The following is an 18234-nucleotide window of genomic DNA, read 5'->3' as shown; positions in this document are numbered from 1 at the left end:
TTTTATTTATAGAGGTATGTAAGTTAGGCTTAAGGAAAATTGCACTGAAACAAATCCTGGGAATTTCTCGTGTACTGTCACAGTTTTGGGGTTTTTTGTTCATGAAAATGTTTGTACTTTTTTATCATTGTCTTTTATGAAATATAATGTTCTAAAGGTTGTGTTGGCTTCTTTATTCTGAGGTTCTCTGGAAAAATATCTTTTTTTGTATTTTGTTAATAGACTAAGTGCTAGTTTTTCTAATGCTCAGTTCTTCCTCAAAGTAACAACAAAAGGCACACCTGGCCAGAAAGTGCCTCAGGTTAGGCTTTGATAGGATCAGGCCTTAAAGTAACAAATAATTTTCCCTTTTTTGGTATTTTTGTTCTCAGGTTTTGGTTTTATTAGGCTAAATGACTCAACATTTGTTTGTACTTTTTCAAGATAGGGTTTCTATTATATTAAATCTCCTAATGGCTCTTTTCTATACTTAGTACCTATTTAGCAATAATATTTCTTGTATGTGGATTACGAGAATGGGAAAGGATGGATTGGGAATGGAAGGATTGTTTTCTGTTTCTTCTGACATTAAATAGGGACCTCAGAAAACAGTAGTTATCCGTATCCAGCTATTACCAAAGTGTTCAATGTTTAGAGTAATGGTGCAGGTAATTTTCGGAATACTTCAAGTGTGGGGACAAAGATATTTTCAGAATTTTATGAAAATACAGAAACTTCAAGTATGTTTGGATATACTTTTCTACAACACTGAATATGGGCTCTCCTCGACAGTGTCACCAATTACAATATATTGGAGAGCAGGAAAGGAGACATTTTAAATACTTGTAGCATCCTTAAAAACTGTTCTACTTTTCTGTTGCTTTTAAGCTACTTTTTTTCCTCTATCTTAAAAATCAGAAACTGGGAGATGAGTTTATCTGGTGGTTTTGTTGGGCCCTGGACAACCATCCCATGTGACTTCATCTGTTGTGGGCTTCAGTAATAAAGTAAAGGTGATACAGGTAGGGGATTGCATCTCCTGTGTGCTTACTTTTCATGAGACACTTTTCAGATGCGTTGGGTTTGTTTCCTTTGCCACAAGAAGTGCAGTTTATTAACTTCATGGAATACTTTGGTTTATTATCAGAATACCAGTAATGGAGTCCCAGTGCATTTTTTTCCTAAGCTGAACATGTTTTTTTCAAACCTTGAACTTTTATTCAGAAGAGCACTACTTACAGAATACTTTTATTCTGATGAGTATTTGAAAACAAAGCCAATACACATTCTTCCTAAAGTTAACAAAGTGAATAAACAGTTTTTCTTGTTAGTGGTTTACTATGAAATCTAAAGCTGTTGTTACGGTCAGAATGTAAGTTCTTATCATTTGTGGAAATTTTAATTTACACATTAAAATTTTGTGCTTAATGTCAGCTTCTATTCCACTGGCTCGGTAACTACTGCTGTAGTTGCGTATGAAAAGGGACTGAGAAGAACAGCAATGGTGTAATGTCGAAAACCAGCATCATTAGCTGGGAAGACCACCTGGAAAAAAATTAAGAAAGACAAATGAGAAGTGATCTCGAGATACAAGCCTAGGTGGACCCACTGTGATAATTTTATCTAGCAATCCCAGAGAACTTTGGAACAACCTCCGCTTTTGGAAATTTGATCACTGTGATCTGTGACTGCCTGTCACACATAGTTTTTCCTACTCATTAAATATCCCTTTAAAAAAAATATTGTAAATATTATTCAAAACTTTATCAAATATATTTATTAAACAAATTGGGGTTTCCATGTTGGTATTCAGAAATGGCAACAAGATTTTTTTCCTTATTGAAGATATATGTTGTATCCCATTGACTTTTTTTAAAAGACATAAAGTAGTCTTTCAAGTAGTTTTTCAATGTTTTTGTTGCTCTTTGAGAAATAGAGTTAAAAGTAATGCTACAGTAACTATCATCAGGCCAAAATATGAAGCAATGTGTTTCTTTGATCCTGCTTGCACATCTAGTAGATAGTGAATTACTGTATTAGTCATTTGGCCACGATGTGTGGTAATAGCCTTCTGTATGAATAATTTACAGCAGCCCCTTTAACATCTCCCCCATCAGCTCATGTCCTGTACTTTGATTTCTGCCTCTGCATAGTAGATTCTGTTGTGAGACAATGGGTGTCAACTTTTAAAATAGAGACAGTTTTATAACGTTGTCATGCATACCTTGTTCCCCTTTCAACAATAATAAAAAAGACACATGAAACTACCAGTGAACTGAGCAAACATGATGCCTACTGAGGCTTATTTTTAAGAGAGGAGGCTCTTGCACTACTGACTAAATTAATTTCTAGTCTGGAATATAGACTTAAATGTTATTTTGATGGGTAGTTGATGTACTTGTGTACTGCAAATCTTTCATCTTGCCTGTTCTATTTCTGCTACCACAGAATACAAGACTAACCAGAATTAGCCTCTGCTTCATTGTCTTGCATAAGAATATAATCTTATCCATTCCAGGAAGGCAGAAACAAAATTTAACTCGTGTCCTTGCTACCTATTTTCCAAGGAGGTGAGGAACGGCTGAGCAGCAGCGGTGATCTGTACAGCTGGTGGTGCTCACTCATCTGTCAGTCCACTAAATGACTAATAAAGGAGTGCTGCTGCTACGGAAAGGTTGTATGAAAGGGCTGATGCTGTGGAGGGACAGGGGACAGCCCTCAAGGATTCCCAGACTTTGGATCTGAACTTGGCTGGTGGCAGGTTTGGACCACCTTGGTCTAACCAGTTTGTGTCTCATGCAAACCTAAAAGGTCTGTTAATTTTTTTTTCTTCTTTTAAATGGAGGATCCAAGCATCTGGAACATGGTACTTCTATTATCTTTAAAGATCTAAATAATAAACTTTGTAGACACAGAAATACTGGATCCAGAAGACAGAAAAATCTTCTCACCAGGAAACTTAACAGAGTGCTCCACCTGTTCTCCCTCAGGTGTCTAGAAAGTGTCACAGGAAGAATCCAGGCTTAAGTAGGACAATGGAAAACCTTTTTGCTGTGATGCAGCTCAGAGCTTATTGAAAATAATGGGGAAACCTACCAATGAGATTCTCTTATTATGTTGTTAAAAAGCTTTGAGACTATGGGCTTTTAAATATTTTTGCAATAGTGCTTTCAATATATGCAATTAGTATTTGAAGCCTAGACATGCAGAGTATCTTTCTTCTTTGCATCTAAAGTACAGGAGAAAATGGATACTCACATCAGCATGGTGATGGAAGGGATTCAAGCCCATTCGCTTCCAGTAAGTGGCAGTGTCAAGCTCAATCTTGTATATCCCTGCTACAAATTTTTCTTTAGTTATGAGGTCACGAAGCTCTCCATTGGCATTGGTTTGTCTGTGTGATGGCAGAAGAATGCACTTTTATATTTTGGTTAAAAGCCCAAGAAAAACACAGTTCTTTGTAATTGAACTTGAGGGATGTTGTGTAGTTTAAGTAATACGATGAATACATTTATTAATTTGGAATGGCTTATGTCCATCTGTATTATGGATCCTTCAGAGCTTATCTTGGCATTTGATGCTTCCCCAATCACCACAGCAGCTGGCTGCCTGCCATGGTGCTACTCTGCGTGGTTCAGGGGTGAGCCAAAAGCTGGTGTTATTGTTCAAAGACTCTTGGCAGAGTCTTGGACTTAATTAAATGAACCCACTCAGAGGGAAAACTTCACTGCTGCTGTAAGTGATGTGGAAGCTCTACAATGTAGTTACTATGCAAGTAAGTAGTGTCTACTCCCTATATTTCCACAGTTGTTGTTCTTCAGCACATGGGGCTGCTCTATGAATATTAGTATTTTTTAGTTTGCTATCTGAAATTTGAGATCTGTTATTTCAAGTGGCTGAAGGTCAACCAATAGTCCAAGCTTGTGGAACTCCTTGTCTCTACTGATTAGGTGGCTTTTCCATCCTCAACAAACAGATGGGTTTGTTTGGTTGTAAGGTGCTATCAGCGCTATCCAAGGCCAGAGTACTGGGTTGAAACTAGAAGCTGGAACACTAACCAGTTTGGGGCTCCAGAAACAATACTTAATGATGACTTTCAAGCATATATCTTGCTTCAAACCTCTGTCTGCAAAAGAAGTTACAAAATACTAGGTTTTTGAGTGGGTAGGCTATTCACATGTAACAATGCTTGAGTGCCTGATTGTATTAGTCAAAAACCACTGTTGAATTCTATCTGCGAAATCATTCTCTGAATGTATTCTCTTCAAATTACACGTGAAAAAACCCTAAGGAATTTAATAGCTTTTATGTCATTGTCCAGTACATTATGTAGGATTTATGCTTTAGTGTAGCCTATAACTATGAAGTTGTAGAACACCACTTGTATCTTACAAGATGCTCTGTAGTCCTCAGAATTTTTTATCTGTTCAAATGTCTCTCTATTTTCCTTGTCAGAGACTCATCATTGTAAGGTAACTTCATTTCCCTAAAAGGCTTTCTCAGCTAAAACCAAATGTATCTTTAACTGGGAACAGTTATTTCATAATCTCTTCCTAACATTATTTATGATCCTTATTATTTTCAAATTAACAAGGCTGGAGAGGTTGATTTTAGTATTATCATTACTTTCACATACTTTGACTGAAGGTTACTTTGTTCTTGGTTTCATCTGTGAAATATATTTCTAAAGCTCAAGTCAACATCCAGCTATTCAGCTGAGAATCTTTTTATATAAAGCCTCTAAGCTCAGAGTTGAAGATAGGTAGACTGAACACCCTCTTAATGGAAAATTTCATGCATTTTCAGTGACAGAATATGTGTGAAGCTATCTTCTCGCTTGATGGGTGGGAGGTAATTTAAGTAGGACAACATGAATAGATTGTTCTTCCCCACCTTGTACAAATGTGTATGGCTTTCACTGTAGCCATATTTTTCAAGGACATGTATGAGAGCACTGTTCCTTCTGCCAGCCCACTGCTCTGTGACACCAAAGAACCACTTACGATTTCTTGAGGACTTTGTAGAAAAATGCATCTGAGTCTGGGATCCCATCACTGAAATCCTGCACTATGTCATCTTTAGCTCTTAGGACCCTTATATAACTTTTTTTTTTAGGTAGAACAGCTTAAAAGACCTGCAGAGGTCTTGGGTTGGACTTTAAAACTATCTTGAAGAGGGTAGGTGTGGAAGTGCTTGTTAAATAAAGAACGTTCATTCTCTGTACCCCCTAGGAATTTTTCCATTCTATTTCAGATTATACTTTAAATAAAAATGGCTTTTGAGTTTCTAAAGTGTTAGCATATGCTATAATTTAGTACAATTTCAGAAACATGTAATCTGTCTTTGAAATTCTGCAATAATATATTTTTTAAAGTCATCAGTCTTTAAAGATCTGGGAGATTTTTTTGTTATTTTAGGTATAATTGCCTCTCTAGGGGGAAATGATTTTCTCCTTTTGGTTGAAACCATTTTCTTGAAGCAAAGAAGGCTATCAAGTACAGTATAGTATGTGTTCAAAACATTTCTGTGTTTTCCTTCTAAAGCTGTGGTGTTTGTATGACATGAAAACCCATTTATAAAGAAGGATTCTCAACCAGAGTCTTAGTTTCAAACAAACCAAAAGAGTCTGCCTGAATCTTCTTGGTAACAATGCAGCAATTCATTGCTGTCTACTAAAAAGGAATAAAATCCTTTGTAATGAAATTGAAGGGAAATGATGAATGAATTAAAGGATAGTTTAAAATACTTTCTTGTCCTCACAGTAATAAAACCTCACATTATAAAACCTTTGGATAGTTGAAACTGTAGTGCGGTTAAGACAGTCTGCAGCAAATTAATTCAGTAGTATTTTAAGTTTCCTCTTAGTGAAAAGAGAGATGTTAGAGAATATGAAACTATTTTTTCAACTATTTGGCCTCTTCCCATTGCTTTTCCCTTCTTTCACTCATTATTTTGGTATGACTTACATTGTATTTAGCAGGTCCCAAGATCCATCTGAACCTTCTTTGTATAACTTAACTGGAACATTTGAAGCTGGACTTCCTTGGACTGAATCCAGAATTTTTATAATGAGAGGATGCTTGGAGTCAGCAGAGTCCTTCAGATAGGAAGAGAGAATTTCTGTGTTGTAAGAAAGGTATGCGATGGTGCAGAATAAAGCAGTAAGGAATATTATTCTTTAGATCTACAGAATTAATCACATTTCCCTCAACAAGATCACTGTGTACTGCAGAAATATAGGCTGAAGCTTTCTGGGGGATTTGTATGGTGGAAGCAGGTAGGAAGATATCAGAAGCTGTCAGGAGTGTAGCCACGTGCACTGAGGAGGTGATGCACGTCTGTGTGAGAACACATTTCTCTTTGATGTGCCTTAGCTACATATCATCTCCAGCATGAAGCTGTAACTAAATTTTGTCCTCAACAGGAAATAAATCATCAAAAGTAGTAGAAATTTTTAAAAATCTGGCAAATCTTCCTCTGTACTTAGGTGCGTGGCTTTCTTTATTTGAGAGCCTCTAATGTCATGTTGCTGTAGAATTATAATTTTGAGTTCTCATCACTTTATAACTACCACATAGAAATTCTCTCCTAACACTATGATGGATCAGATTTGTCAGCCCCTGGCAGCCATGCAGGGATAAGAAAGGGAAAACTTTCCCAGACAGGATGGCTGTAGTATCTCTCCCAGCATGTTCATCACAAGCAGAGGTTATGCTCTGATGTTTTACCTGTTTAAAAGCAGGGTTGAATAAGGGTCTTGACTTTCCATTACCTAATTCTGTAGGTGAGAAGTGAGAAAATAAAGCTTTGTGGAAGGTGCTAATCAGGAATCATCTCAAAATAGCAACCATTGATTTCCATTTAATCACTGCAAAATGAAACGTGATGTAAGTGGTAGAAACCAAGAACATCTTACAACTCCTCTTACAGTCTCTGCCATACTGAACATGGCATTGGCCAGGAGCCCTTCCCTATATCAAACCAATGTATTAGCATCCTTCTGTACCACCTGTGTGCTCAGGCTTCCTTTCTGGAGTGCAGAGACTCCTTGCTAGTGTTTGTTTTGAGGCACTGGCTTCATTGAGGCATTATGTCTAGTGCCACCACCTATTTTTCTGGTTTTTACATGCTGGGAGCTCAGAAAGAGTTTACTTCCTCACAAGGGCTGGTCAGGTATTCATTTTCCTGAAGATCAGAACTTCAGAGGAAGAATGTGTAGTCAGGGAAAAAAGAGACAAGTCTGTTCTAGGAGAATTTCAGGCTGAAGTACCTGCATCTGTAGCTTGCTTTGCTGGAATAAATGAACCCTCTGGAAGAGGGATCCTGGCTTTGGCTCTGTTCTTTGCTTGCATTAAGATTGTTGAGATCTTCTTGCTTGCCATGGGATAGAGCTGTAGTGGGTAGAGCAGTAAGCAAGAGGACTAGAGGAAATTTCTTCAGCATGAGTCTCACAACAGGAAACAAAATTCCTCACGATTGTTCATTGTGTTATAAGGGCTTTTAGTTACTTTTCAACAGGCCCAAGGCTTTTTGTGTAGTGAATATGGTATTTTTTCTCCTTTCTTGTAATACATTGTTTTTCACATAGTCACTGCGTAATGACAAGTGCTACTTCTCTAACCATAAAGACTTCTCGATAATCACAAGGAAAAAGATCAAAGAGTGGTAGGAGAGAAGTACAGTCAATAAATAGCATGAAATCAAAATAATTGCAATAAGATGGAATATTTTGTTGTTCACTTAAGCTAATTAGAGTATTAAAAAAAAAGATAAAAGCTGGGACTAATCAGTCTGAAGAACCTCAATCCTGTGACACTTACCGGTGGTGCAGCTTCGGAGAAAAATGCCAGGCCAGCTAAGAAAACAAGAAATAGAGAATGAAAAGCCATTTTGCCTAAGAAGTTTCAGTGTCAGGAAGTAGAAACTGATGGAATTGGTGATTTTTATATCAAGGCCTCTAAATTGAGGCTACTGATCAGAAAACCCATATGACTTTCAACATGCCGATTTGTGCTATTTACTTGGTAAACAATGAGAAAATAAGTAACCCACACAAACATGAACCTTGTCTGCAAAAGTAAGTCTCTTCTGTCATTGCATGTGGAAATATTTTTAATATTGCCTAGCTCAACTGTGGGGATCTAGTTTCTTTGAAACAATATCTATTCTGTCTTATTTTTCTCTTTTTAATGGAGGAATGGTGCTGTATAGGTCTTGTCTACTTGAGAACAGTTTTTTTGTCCAGTCAGCAGTCTCAGTTTCAGTGAGAATTTCTCTGTGGTTATGGCTTGGCATAATCAACTCCCCCACATTTGTCTATTAAGAGATTTCTGTCTGTGGTGGTGTGGCCTTTCCCCCACCTCCGAGAAGAAGATAAGTGGATAATGTGTTGGCTATCTAGTTATCTTATGTGTTCCCCTGGAGGAAAAATATGTTACTCTTGGTTTCCAGCATGGTAACCAGATATATAGCCATTTCTGAAGCACAGTGAAATCGTGGTTTTTGTCCCATCACTTTACTTGGCTGTTAAATTCAGTACAAGTTCAGGACTTTCCCTGTCCAACTGCAAGTCAGCTGTCACCAGAAGCATCAGCCTCATTTTATGGAGGTGTTACTTCTTGAAATTAAACTTTATTTTTCTGATCTTCGGTTAGACACATGTATGTACACTTTCTTAACAGATTTATCTTGTCATCAGATGGATGACTACATGCAGAGTAGTTTTTTTTGTTGGTTGATTGTTTTTTTAATGGTAACTATTTGAACAAATTTGTCCTAATTTGAGATCTGGGCATAGCCCACTGCCAGTCAAACCTACTGGTTTTCAAGCTTGAGGAACAGCAGGATCCCATGAAATCTTTGTGCTTAAAGATGGGTGCTGTTTTGAACCCTGGTGCTGGTTTTGAACCAGATGGGTGCTGTTTGCACTGCTTACAAGAATTGTGTAACTATGGTAGTATCCAGAAATCAGTGAAAAAAAAAAAAAAAATAACCAAACAGTGAAATGCTAAAGGCAGGCTTTTGTAACTTTGTGAAGTCACTTGGTATGCAGTCACCCCAGCAAGCTCTGGGTGTAGAGATAAACTCCAAGGTCAGTGGCAGATAAAAGCTGATGGTTTCTGAATGACATAGTTTCAGTAACTACCTCTGCAGTTTCCCTAATCCTGTTAAAAACCAATTCCTCTGCTTCAGGATATTTAAATACAATAGGCCATCAGTCTACAGAAATCCCTGCTAAAGCCCCTAAAATCTTTGGTCAGTTTATCAATAACATTATTTGAATCACAATCACTCTACAACTTACCTTTTCCTGTTTGTAAAAATATGAAGAGAATATTAAGATGATATAAGATGTATTTTAACAGTTTTTTAAAGTAATAATTGAAAATTTCACTTGTTAGAGATTTAATTGGCATGCACTTGCATATAGTAGTCAGTTGGGTTAAAGATCAAAGTTGTTAATAATGTTCCTAGATTGATTTAGCAGCAAACGTTCCTCTTGAAATGACAAAATGTTGAGATTTACCTGAAGCTTTAAGTAAAGGTACACAGATTTAAAGCCAGATTTCTGGATATATATTTCAAGAGTCTTTCTGGATTGTTTGTTCTGCTGCTACATTTTCAGAATTTCTCCTCTTTACTCTGTGACTTAGTTGGTAGTGGGACTATGAATAATATGGATGACTTTCTTATTTTGAGTAAGTGTGTTTGGTCAATTTTTTTAAGGTAGCACAAACCTATAACTTTCTTTGAGCCAATCCATTTGATGAGACTAAAGTAGTGGAGGTAGGTAACAGAACAAATTCCATGTGTGTTTTTCAGATGTCCTTTGCACTTGAAAGCAAATCGTGACCCCTTTGAACACAATAAAACTTCACAAATAGAATAAAAGTTGTTTTAAAGAAGTAACATTTTATTGACTCGACTGAAGTTTGCCAGGTTACAAAATGGAAAAAAAAACAACTAATGTAGCAAAAGGTTATGCATTAGCAGTAGGAAAAATCTTCCTCCTAAAAGCCTATGATAGTTCTAGCGTAGGAGGGTGTTTGTATAACAACAGTACATGTTTATTCCTTGGCATCAGTGACAACAGCAGTGGTTGAGTAAGAGAAAGGGCTGAGGAGAGCTGCAATGGTGTAATGGCGGTGACCAGAATCATTAGCAGTGAACACCACCTGGAAAAGAGAAAACTTATGACCATGATGAACACCATATGTTTGGGACTACCTCATTAAGAATTAGAAAGCACACTCCATTTCCTCTGCACAAGACTTTGCCAGTTCTGTCCAGTCAATGATTGTACTCCCCTGAAGGGTAGGTACTGCTCCACATTACTTTGTGGTGCAGAAGGCTGAGAAATTTTGAGATTTGTACCAAGGTCCACAAAGAGCCTTGGCTGTGGTGAAGCAAGGTGGAGATACCTACACCTGAGTCAGGCAAACTAGTTTGTGAAGCGGGATGGAAGGATGAGGGATATGTATTTAAGAAAGGTGAAATCCCATCTAGTGAACTTAAATATAACCTCTCTCTGAGGTGTCCAAGGAAGGTAGGCAATGAGAGCCCAAAGCTCCCTTCTTTACCTCAATGCCTCGCTCATGTTTTTAGCACAGCTGGTGGTGGTTCAGATGCATTAATAACTGAGTGTAGATTTGCCAGAACAAGGAGAGAACCTTGTCCTGACATTATTTAGATTTTCTGCTTTTGAAGTCACTCCCTGGAATCTGGGACACTTGTTTTCCATCTGGCGTAGGCTCCCACTTTCTTTGGCTCTCTTTAGCCTAATGTTTGATCTAGTTTCTGAACCATGATGTGATTTCTACAAGAGGACTAGAGGCTTCCATCCTACTTCCTAGTCCTGCCAAGGTCTAAGCTGCTGGGGCATGAGGACAGGAGTCTTCAGGTACCTTGTACACAGCCAGTCATTGAACTCCACCTACTTCCCAGGCTAATTTGTTGACCTGGAGGCTGTTCCATCAAAGGAAAGCTTCTTCAGCACCTGAGCTGGAACAGTCTTAGCCAGGCTCTTTTGTGCAACATTTGAGGTGAAGCCCTTTTGTAGACCCCAGCAAACTTTCAGATATCCAAATGGTTAGGGAATATTTTTGAGAACTGTTTATTCGAGCCAAATGATCCAAGCTGCACATCAGACTTTTATAGACCTGGGCCTTTGTAATTTGTTTTGGTCTTCTACAGAGCTTCTTGAACTTCTGGTTTAAAATGTTCTACAGCACAACCTGTAGCCATTCCAGACTAAATTTCCGGAAATTAAATAAACTTAGTGGTAGATTAAGCCTGAAGAATTTAAACAAATATGTTGGAAGTGCTAAGTAAATGTAGTAGAATAGAGTGCACAATAAATCAGTCTAGGACTGAAAGCAAAGGGAGGCACATGACATAGTGGTATTGCTGCTATGCTTGGGAAATTTCAATATTGGTGAGATAGCCAACTTTTCCTTTCTCACTGTGGTTATTTGTATTTTTATGGCTTTTTTTTCCTATTGCAATTTCATTACCGAGTATATTTTTTACAAAAAACACATCAGAAAGAATTGTTTTTTTCCTGTAATTAAGTGTCATGCTAGAATTCAAGGATTTTCAGGTAACTGATACATGGGAAATACTTATTTCCTCTAAAATTAGGGTTTCCAAATCCCTGCCATTCCTTCAGTAGGTCAGTTTTTTTCAGTTTTTTTTTTTTTTTTTTTTTCCCCTTGTTTCTTTTTTAAACACCATGTAATTTGACTAATGTAGCCCTTTTTACACAAAGGTCCCTAGTGGTCTGAATGGATGAATGGGCACAGCTCCAACTTTGGAAGAGCTGTGTCAGTATTTGCAGGGAAGTTGGCGACTTCCTCTGGCTTAGCTGGTTTACACTACCTTTATTTGCCCAGTGTCAAGTGACAGGGAAGTGTTTTTCCTCCTGTATTAAAGCACTGTGTTTGTTCTTTCCAGCTGATGCCTCTGCACAGTACACAGGTATATATATATATATATATATAGATACACATATATGTATCTATACATATATGTATACATACATATGTGTGTATACACATATATGTGTATCTATATATATATACACACGTATGTATATATATATAGGTGTATTTTTTAATACTTACATCAGCATATTCATGGAAAGGAGAAAGGCCAAGTCCCTTCCAGTAAGAGCTGGTGTCAAACTCAACCCTGTATATTCCTTCTACAAACTGTTCTTCTGTTGTGAGTTCATGGATCTCCCCATACTCTGTGGTTTTCCTGTAATGGTAAAACATCTACATAAATATTCTCTAATGTCATTTAGATGCTAAACAGAAACAATTGATGTGGGATATAATATAGCAGAGGTGCCACACAGCAGAATTCCACATTGAATGGTTTCCAAGAATCTGAAGTAATTCCCTCCTTCTTTGTAGCATATGTCTTCATGTTGAAGAGTCTTCCCTTGCTACCAGCTCCTCCATATACATCACAATCACAGCTGGCTTGCTTTTTTTTTTTTTTTTTTTCTTTTCTGTTGCTACAGCAGGGATTATGGTTCAGGCCTCTCTTTTTTTAATATCATGTTTCACTTGTACCAAGTGCCCTCTGGAACCAAATATTAGTGGCTTAGGAAAAAGATTGTCATGATGAAAGGCAAGATGCCCATTTTCAAATTACAACTGAAGAGAGAAAGTAGTGGAAAGTTATTCTGTTCTCTGGTTATTGGCACCAAGGCCATAGGTTTTACCCATATACACTGATGAGGTTTTATATGATCCTGAATGGTAGTTTCTTGGAAAAGCCATTTAGCATCACAAGATTTTATTAATTTGAATTACAATGCTTTGGTCAAAGAGCAAGGGCCTGTTTCACTGTGTGCCATAAAATTGGGCAGTAGGAATTTTCAACTTGGAGATATCATGTCCTCAGCTCATAACAAAAAACTGGGTGAATGAAGTTCAGAAGCAAGAAGGAAATATAGCTGGCATTGCACCCTATTAGCTGAAAAGGAGCAAGGTTTGTATGACATCTGTTTAAATATTTACATGCTTAGCTCCAAACTCCATTAATCCACCTTTTTTAAAATATCTCTTTTATTTATGATTTTTTTAAACCAATTTTTTTTCTGCTGAAAATTTTTACATGATACTGAGTTGAAGAATTAGTGGCACTTTCCCATCTTATGGCAAGGAGTAACTGTCTAGGCACAAAGCTAAAAAGCTTGAGGGGGAGGAGAGGGAGAGGAAAAAGCACTGATCTGCTGCTTATCAGAGACATCATTCCTTGTGCTATTGCAGTTTTTCTTTCCCATCTGCTGCCTTCTCCTGCATCTTATTTCTTATCTTTGGTTAGTGGTGGTGAATGCAGAAAATCTGAATGTTAGAGCTGTTGTGTAAGTTACAGGATTGAAAATCCCATTTTCAGGTTGTCTTCTGTCTCAGGTTTAGGACTTGGAAGACTCAAAAGTCTTGCTGGTCCAACACAAGTGAAATCAACAGTAACCAGGATAGACCAAACCTGGAGAGAATCCAAGCCCTGCTTGAGCTGTGGCTCACAGGCACTTTGTGAAGTGTACACAGCTGTTTTCTTTTGGTTTATTATTATTTATCTATATTGTCTTAATAAAGTTCAACAGGTAAAAGAAAGGATTAATTGGCAAGAGTCCTTGAAACTGACTGAGATCCTGCAAAAGTGTTCAGAGTACAAGTTAGTAAATGGTGGCTGCCTCAAAATCTTTGTTCAGGTAAACAATTAAGTTTGAATTTGAAAGAAGTGCGATTGCATCTTGAATGGTGCTTTACCTGATGGATGCTGATCCAGACTTGCAGATGTCAACCATCTGCAACAGTTGAGAAATGGGAAGACTTCACTTGAATACTCTTGCCCACAACCAGGAGTTAATGGCATTTTCTTGATTTTACTTACTAAGTGGTAGCCGTTCAGTAACTCTGTTTTTACAAGTGAACTCTTCAGTATTACTGCTGTGTTGACAGCCAACATGGTGTAATTCAGACCCTGGATGAGATTTGGACAAGGCAGAGGATGCTCTGCATTTGGCCCTGGTAGCTACAAGTGATTCCTTTTGAACACCACTTGTATTTCTGCATGACTTGGGGAATAAATATAGTATGTTTGCTTTATACTTAATAGGATATGGACTGCTATCTTCTGCTATGGCTCCACACTAGACTGCAGTCCTGATCCTCTTTTTCACTGTCTGGACCTTATTTGTATATTGTGACCATGTTAAATCTACACTGTCAGTGCAATGACATTTTATGAACTCTTTGGACACATACGGCACTGAGATAAACTCTGCCCTCAGATGCAGACCTCTGGGGAAATATCTCAGGAACATGAATTATTATTTTGGAGTTTAGAAAGTAATTTTTTTAATTATTTTTTTAAAAAAAAGAGTCAGGGGAACCACTTAAATTATGCTGCAGGCTTTTTTTTTTTTTTTTTTTTGCTTTTTTTTTTTTTTTTTTTTTGCTTTTTTTTATGATTTACAACCTTAGCCACATGAGAACTGTGTTTGGTGAATGTAATTCTTGAACTACATGATAAGATGTAGGTATCCAAGAACATGTGAGGAATGAGTAGGTCAAAGCAAGTCATAAGACAAGCTCATAAAGAATCCAAATCACATGTTTCTCAGGTCTCTGTGCCCTAAAGCCTTCCTCAGAGTACATCTCAGCTTCAGTTATCTTGCATATTTTTGGCTAGACTAATTTTGAAATGAGCCTCTTAATATCAGCTGTTGCTATGTTAACTTCCTCCCTGACTTTTAAATACTATTACTGCAAATTCAATAGTTGCTAGGTGCATTCCTTGATTCCCTAAAATGTTTTAGTAAAGTAGTAGCAAACAAACATAAAGGTCCAAAAAAAAAGTTTTACAGACATTTGCACAAACCCAAGTTTTTCTATCTACTAAGTGCTGTAACTTAAAAATATTATTAACCTGACAGGAGTAGGTTCAGTGCCTTGATAGCATTCAGATTGTCATTTGGTTTAATACAGTGAGACTCTGGTTTTCCCAAATGAATAAAAAATTGTTACCACGTGTCAAAAAACAGTTCAGACAAGTGTCCTCAGCTAAAGTCAATGGCATTATTGAAAGAATCTTTGCTTAAGATGCAAGTCAAGGGAAAGGTCAAAACCTTTTCCTCTAATAAGAATGGTAGTTTAATGTTCATCCACTACCTTCCCCCAGCAAAATGCTTCTCACTTGCCTGAAGTCAGACTTCTCAATTTAATACATTTTTTTATTTCCTCAGGGGTGTACTGACCTAAAGGGTCAACAGAGCTTGGCTGAGAAGAGCTACAGCACTGGTCTCCTTGGGCTTGTTGAGAGCATCACAAACTAAACAAGAACACTGTTATGCCCCCAAAGTGAGGGTATTTAATGCTGGTGTTACATTATCCTTCTGTAAATTATACTTCACAATACATGTTCAAAAAAACTTGATGAAACATTTAAAATAATCTGGTTTTCCTAATAATTGCAGAAGTACTAAGGACAAGACATTCTGAGAGTCTTTTGTTTCTAGATTAACACAGCATTTAGGAGTGGAGGTGTTTGTTTCCTCTTCATTCTCCTCACTTTTCTTGTTACTTTTTAATGGGGAAAAGTATTTTTTTGTTTAGGTTTCATTAAAAAAAAACCCACAACCAGTAGATGAAAAGAAAGATATCTCTCCTTGTAGTCTTCTCTGTTTCTTTCTGTAGCTTTTATTTAAGTCAAGCTATAAAAATCCTAGGAAAAGGCAGTTGGATGCCCTGGTGGCTCCTGTCAATGCTTGTCATTCTGTGCTTGAATACCCTGCTGTTACTAGAGATTTCTCTTATTTAAAAACCTGATTCAGTAAGCTGTTATAATGAAACTTAAATGCCTGAATACCTCACCTATTTGAATTTTAGTAAATTGTGTCCCTCTGTTTCCTGTACTTCTCCCACAGAGTGAAGATAACTGTATTACTGCCTGCCCCTCAGTGATGTTCTGAGGATGGTTTCTAAGTTATCAAGCTCTCATTCTAGCAAAAGCTCTGTAATTGTATAGAGATGATCACAAACAAATGCTGAAATTGTGCTTCTGTGTTATATTACAATGGGACTTTCTGGTCAAGGAGTTTCTTCCAGCCATCACAATTGTTATACAGGAGAAGACTAATGTGCTTATTATTTGCATGTGTACAGACAAAGCTTACAGAGAGGATCTTGTATGCGACTGCTGCAAATAAAGCTCTATACCCATTACATAAGAAGATAGTAGGTTAGACTGGATTACCTACAAAGTTCTGGTAAATAGGCTTTTAATTTTTTTCTTCTTATAGAGAGGAAAGATAGTACTGAAGCTAGGAGAAAATTATTGTGAAGCCTGTTCCCTTACAATAATAAGATGAGCATCGCAGCATATTTTTGCAATTAGCATTTCTTTCAGTCATGAATAAGTTCCATCTGAATGTGATGGATTTTAGACCAGAATTCACACACTGTTAACAATGACAATGAGACACATGCTAGAAAACATGTTATTTTGTTTGGTGGGGTTTTGTTTGTTTGTTTGTTTCAGAGCTCCATGCCCTTTATTTGTCAATTGTTTGCCCAAGACACGTTGAAAACAGCTTCAAAAGACCACATAACTTACCCAGCAGCAAAGTCCTCCCAGCTTCCATCTGCAGCCCTTTTGAAGACTTTAACAGCTACATTGGCTGCAGGGCTTCCTCTGACTGCATCCAGCACTTTGACCATGAGGGGGCATTTGGAATCAACAGACCCATGGGAGACCTTGGGGAAAAAAAGGAGAGGTTGTATAGGAGCTGTTCAGCAGCGCTGTAAAAACCTTCTTTCAAAGAAAAGTTGGCTTTTTATTGCAGAATCAACGTTGACTTAAAATTAGGTTCTTTGCCAAACAGCATTCAGTGCTAGTTCACTAGAAACTTTTTCTTAAAGTAGAGAATCTCAGAGCTTTACACTGGTAACTTTATTACACATCCAAACAGGTTGCTTAATAGATACTTAGAGTTGCATATGGGAAAATATTGTAAAGGATGCCTTTGTAATGGAACCACAAATAGGAAAATAGAAAATTATTAGAATTGCAGGCCTAGGAAACCAACAAAGAAATACCTATTACATCCCTTGTGCTGAAAGAATATGTTTCATAAGTTTCATTATACTATGAAGAATCTTTAGTCATACTTCAAAAATATTTTTAGTGCCTTAGAGAAGCACTTGCTTGGTGAAGATAGAGCTACCTTTCTATTGAAGATCCAGGATGTGAGTCACGAACTGACAGAAACAGACAGAAAGAGAAGGTCACACATCTAGATCCCTGACCTTCTCATAATATCCTAAAAATAGATGGGTAAATGGCAAAAAAAAAAAAGATGCTTTAATAAATCTGAATAATTCTGTTTAAAAAATAGTAGCAAAATAACACCCAGAAAAGCCTAATGGCTGCAGAATTTCATGGATGAGGAGGATGCTAGTCATCTAGAAAATCTAGATTATCATTTGTATAATGATTGAGTTTGAATAAAAAATACTCACCAGTGGTGCAGCTTCAGAGAAAAATACCAGTCCAGCTAAGAAAACAAAGAACACAGAGTGAAAAGCCATTCTGTTTGCTGTTAGTGAGCCTTGGTGCCAGCAGCTAGGAGCTGAGGGGATTTGGGATTTTATAGCCAATCCTACAACAAAACAGGCTGTTTATTGGGTGCCCATATGACTCCAAATCTGCTGATTCTGATTATTTGCTTAGTAAACAGTCCAATCCTAGAGTCAGTCCATGAATAGCAGTGCCACTGCAGTCAATGGAAGGACCACAGGATCACTGGCGCAAAGAGAATAAGTAACGGACACAAACATGACCCTTGCCTGGGGAGATTAGACTCGTAGAAAACCCTCCACAAAATAATGCAAATGACCTTTGTTTGCCCAGAAATCCAACCAGTTCTAGGAGAGCTTCTTTACCTTGCCCTAAGGTTGCTCACAATAATGACCCCATGCTTTCTCTGTGCCTGCTCCATGCTTCGTCTCAATGTGTTCAGTGCTTCCTGAAGACCAGTTGCCACTTGCAGATTCAGGGTACTTACTGGTGATGAAGTTGGGTTATTTTCTGGCTTGAGCAGTGCTAATGGTCCATGCTCAGAAACAGATTCCCAAGCAGTTCCTCTGCTTGTTGAAAAAGAGCAATGTTTCTTTTTGAAGCCTAATTTAGATAGGAGCTGACATCTGCCTCTCAACAGAAGTTCCTAAAGATTCGTCT

At 37.5% G+C, this 18234-nt stretch overlaps 2 protein-coding genes across 4 annotated transcripts; both read right to left on the bottom strand.

The window, feature by feature from the left end:
• Window positions 1-1061: 1061 nt before the first annotated feature.
• Window positions 1062-7978, bottom strand: LOC139793159 (transthyretin-like). Of its 3 annotated transcripts, XM_071737414.1 has the most exons (6): window positions 7800-7976; window positions 7250-7370; window positions 6708-6757; window positions 5946-6076; window positions 3238-3373; window positions 1216-1524 (listed from the first exon to the last, which is right to left on the bottom strand). In XM_071737414.1, the coding sequence occupies exons 1-6, from the start codon at window positions 7866-7868 to the stop codon at window positions 1417-1419; spliced, it is 615 nt and encodes a 204-aa protein (XP_071593515.1). In that variant the 5' UTR covers window positions 7869-7976; the 3' UTR covers window positions 1216-1416. The 3 variants fall into 3 exon arrangements, with proteins under 3 accessions (XP_071593516.1, XP_071593517.1, XP_071593515.1); XM_071737415.1 differs by lacking the exon at window positions 6708-6757 and having other exon boundaries at window positions 1062-1524; window positions 5946-6099; XM_071737416.1 differs by lacking the exons at window positions 6708-6757; window positions 7250-7370 and having other exon boundaries at window positions 1062-1524; window positions 7800-7978.
• Window positions 7979-9871: 1893 nt separating this feature from the next.
• On the bottom strand, window positions 9872-17693 carry LOC139793154 (transthyretin). Its single transcript, XM_071737409.1, has 4 exons — window positions 17517-17693; window positions 16612-16751; window positions 12102-12237; window positions 9872-10154 (listed from the first exon to the last, which is right to left on the bottom strand). Exons 1-4 carry the CDS (start codon window positions 17583-17585, stop codon window positions 10047-10049), a joined length of 453 nt encoding a protein of 150 aa, XP_071593510.1. The 5' UTR covers window positions 17586-17693; the 3' UTR covers window positions 9872-10046.
• Between the last annotated feature and the right edge of the window lie 541 nt (window positions 17694-18234).

This window comes from Heliangelus exortis, chromosome 2, assembly GCF_036169615.1.
Source record: "Heliangelus exortis chromosome 2, bHelExo1.hap1, whole genome shotgun sequence".
Lineage (NCBI taxonomy): Eukaryota > Metazoa > Chordata > Aves > Apodiformes > Trochilidae > Heliangelus > Heliangelus exortis.
The sequence above is the reverse complement of the archived record's forward strand: the minus strand, read 5'-3'. Positions and strand labels throughout refer to the sequence as shown.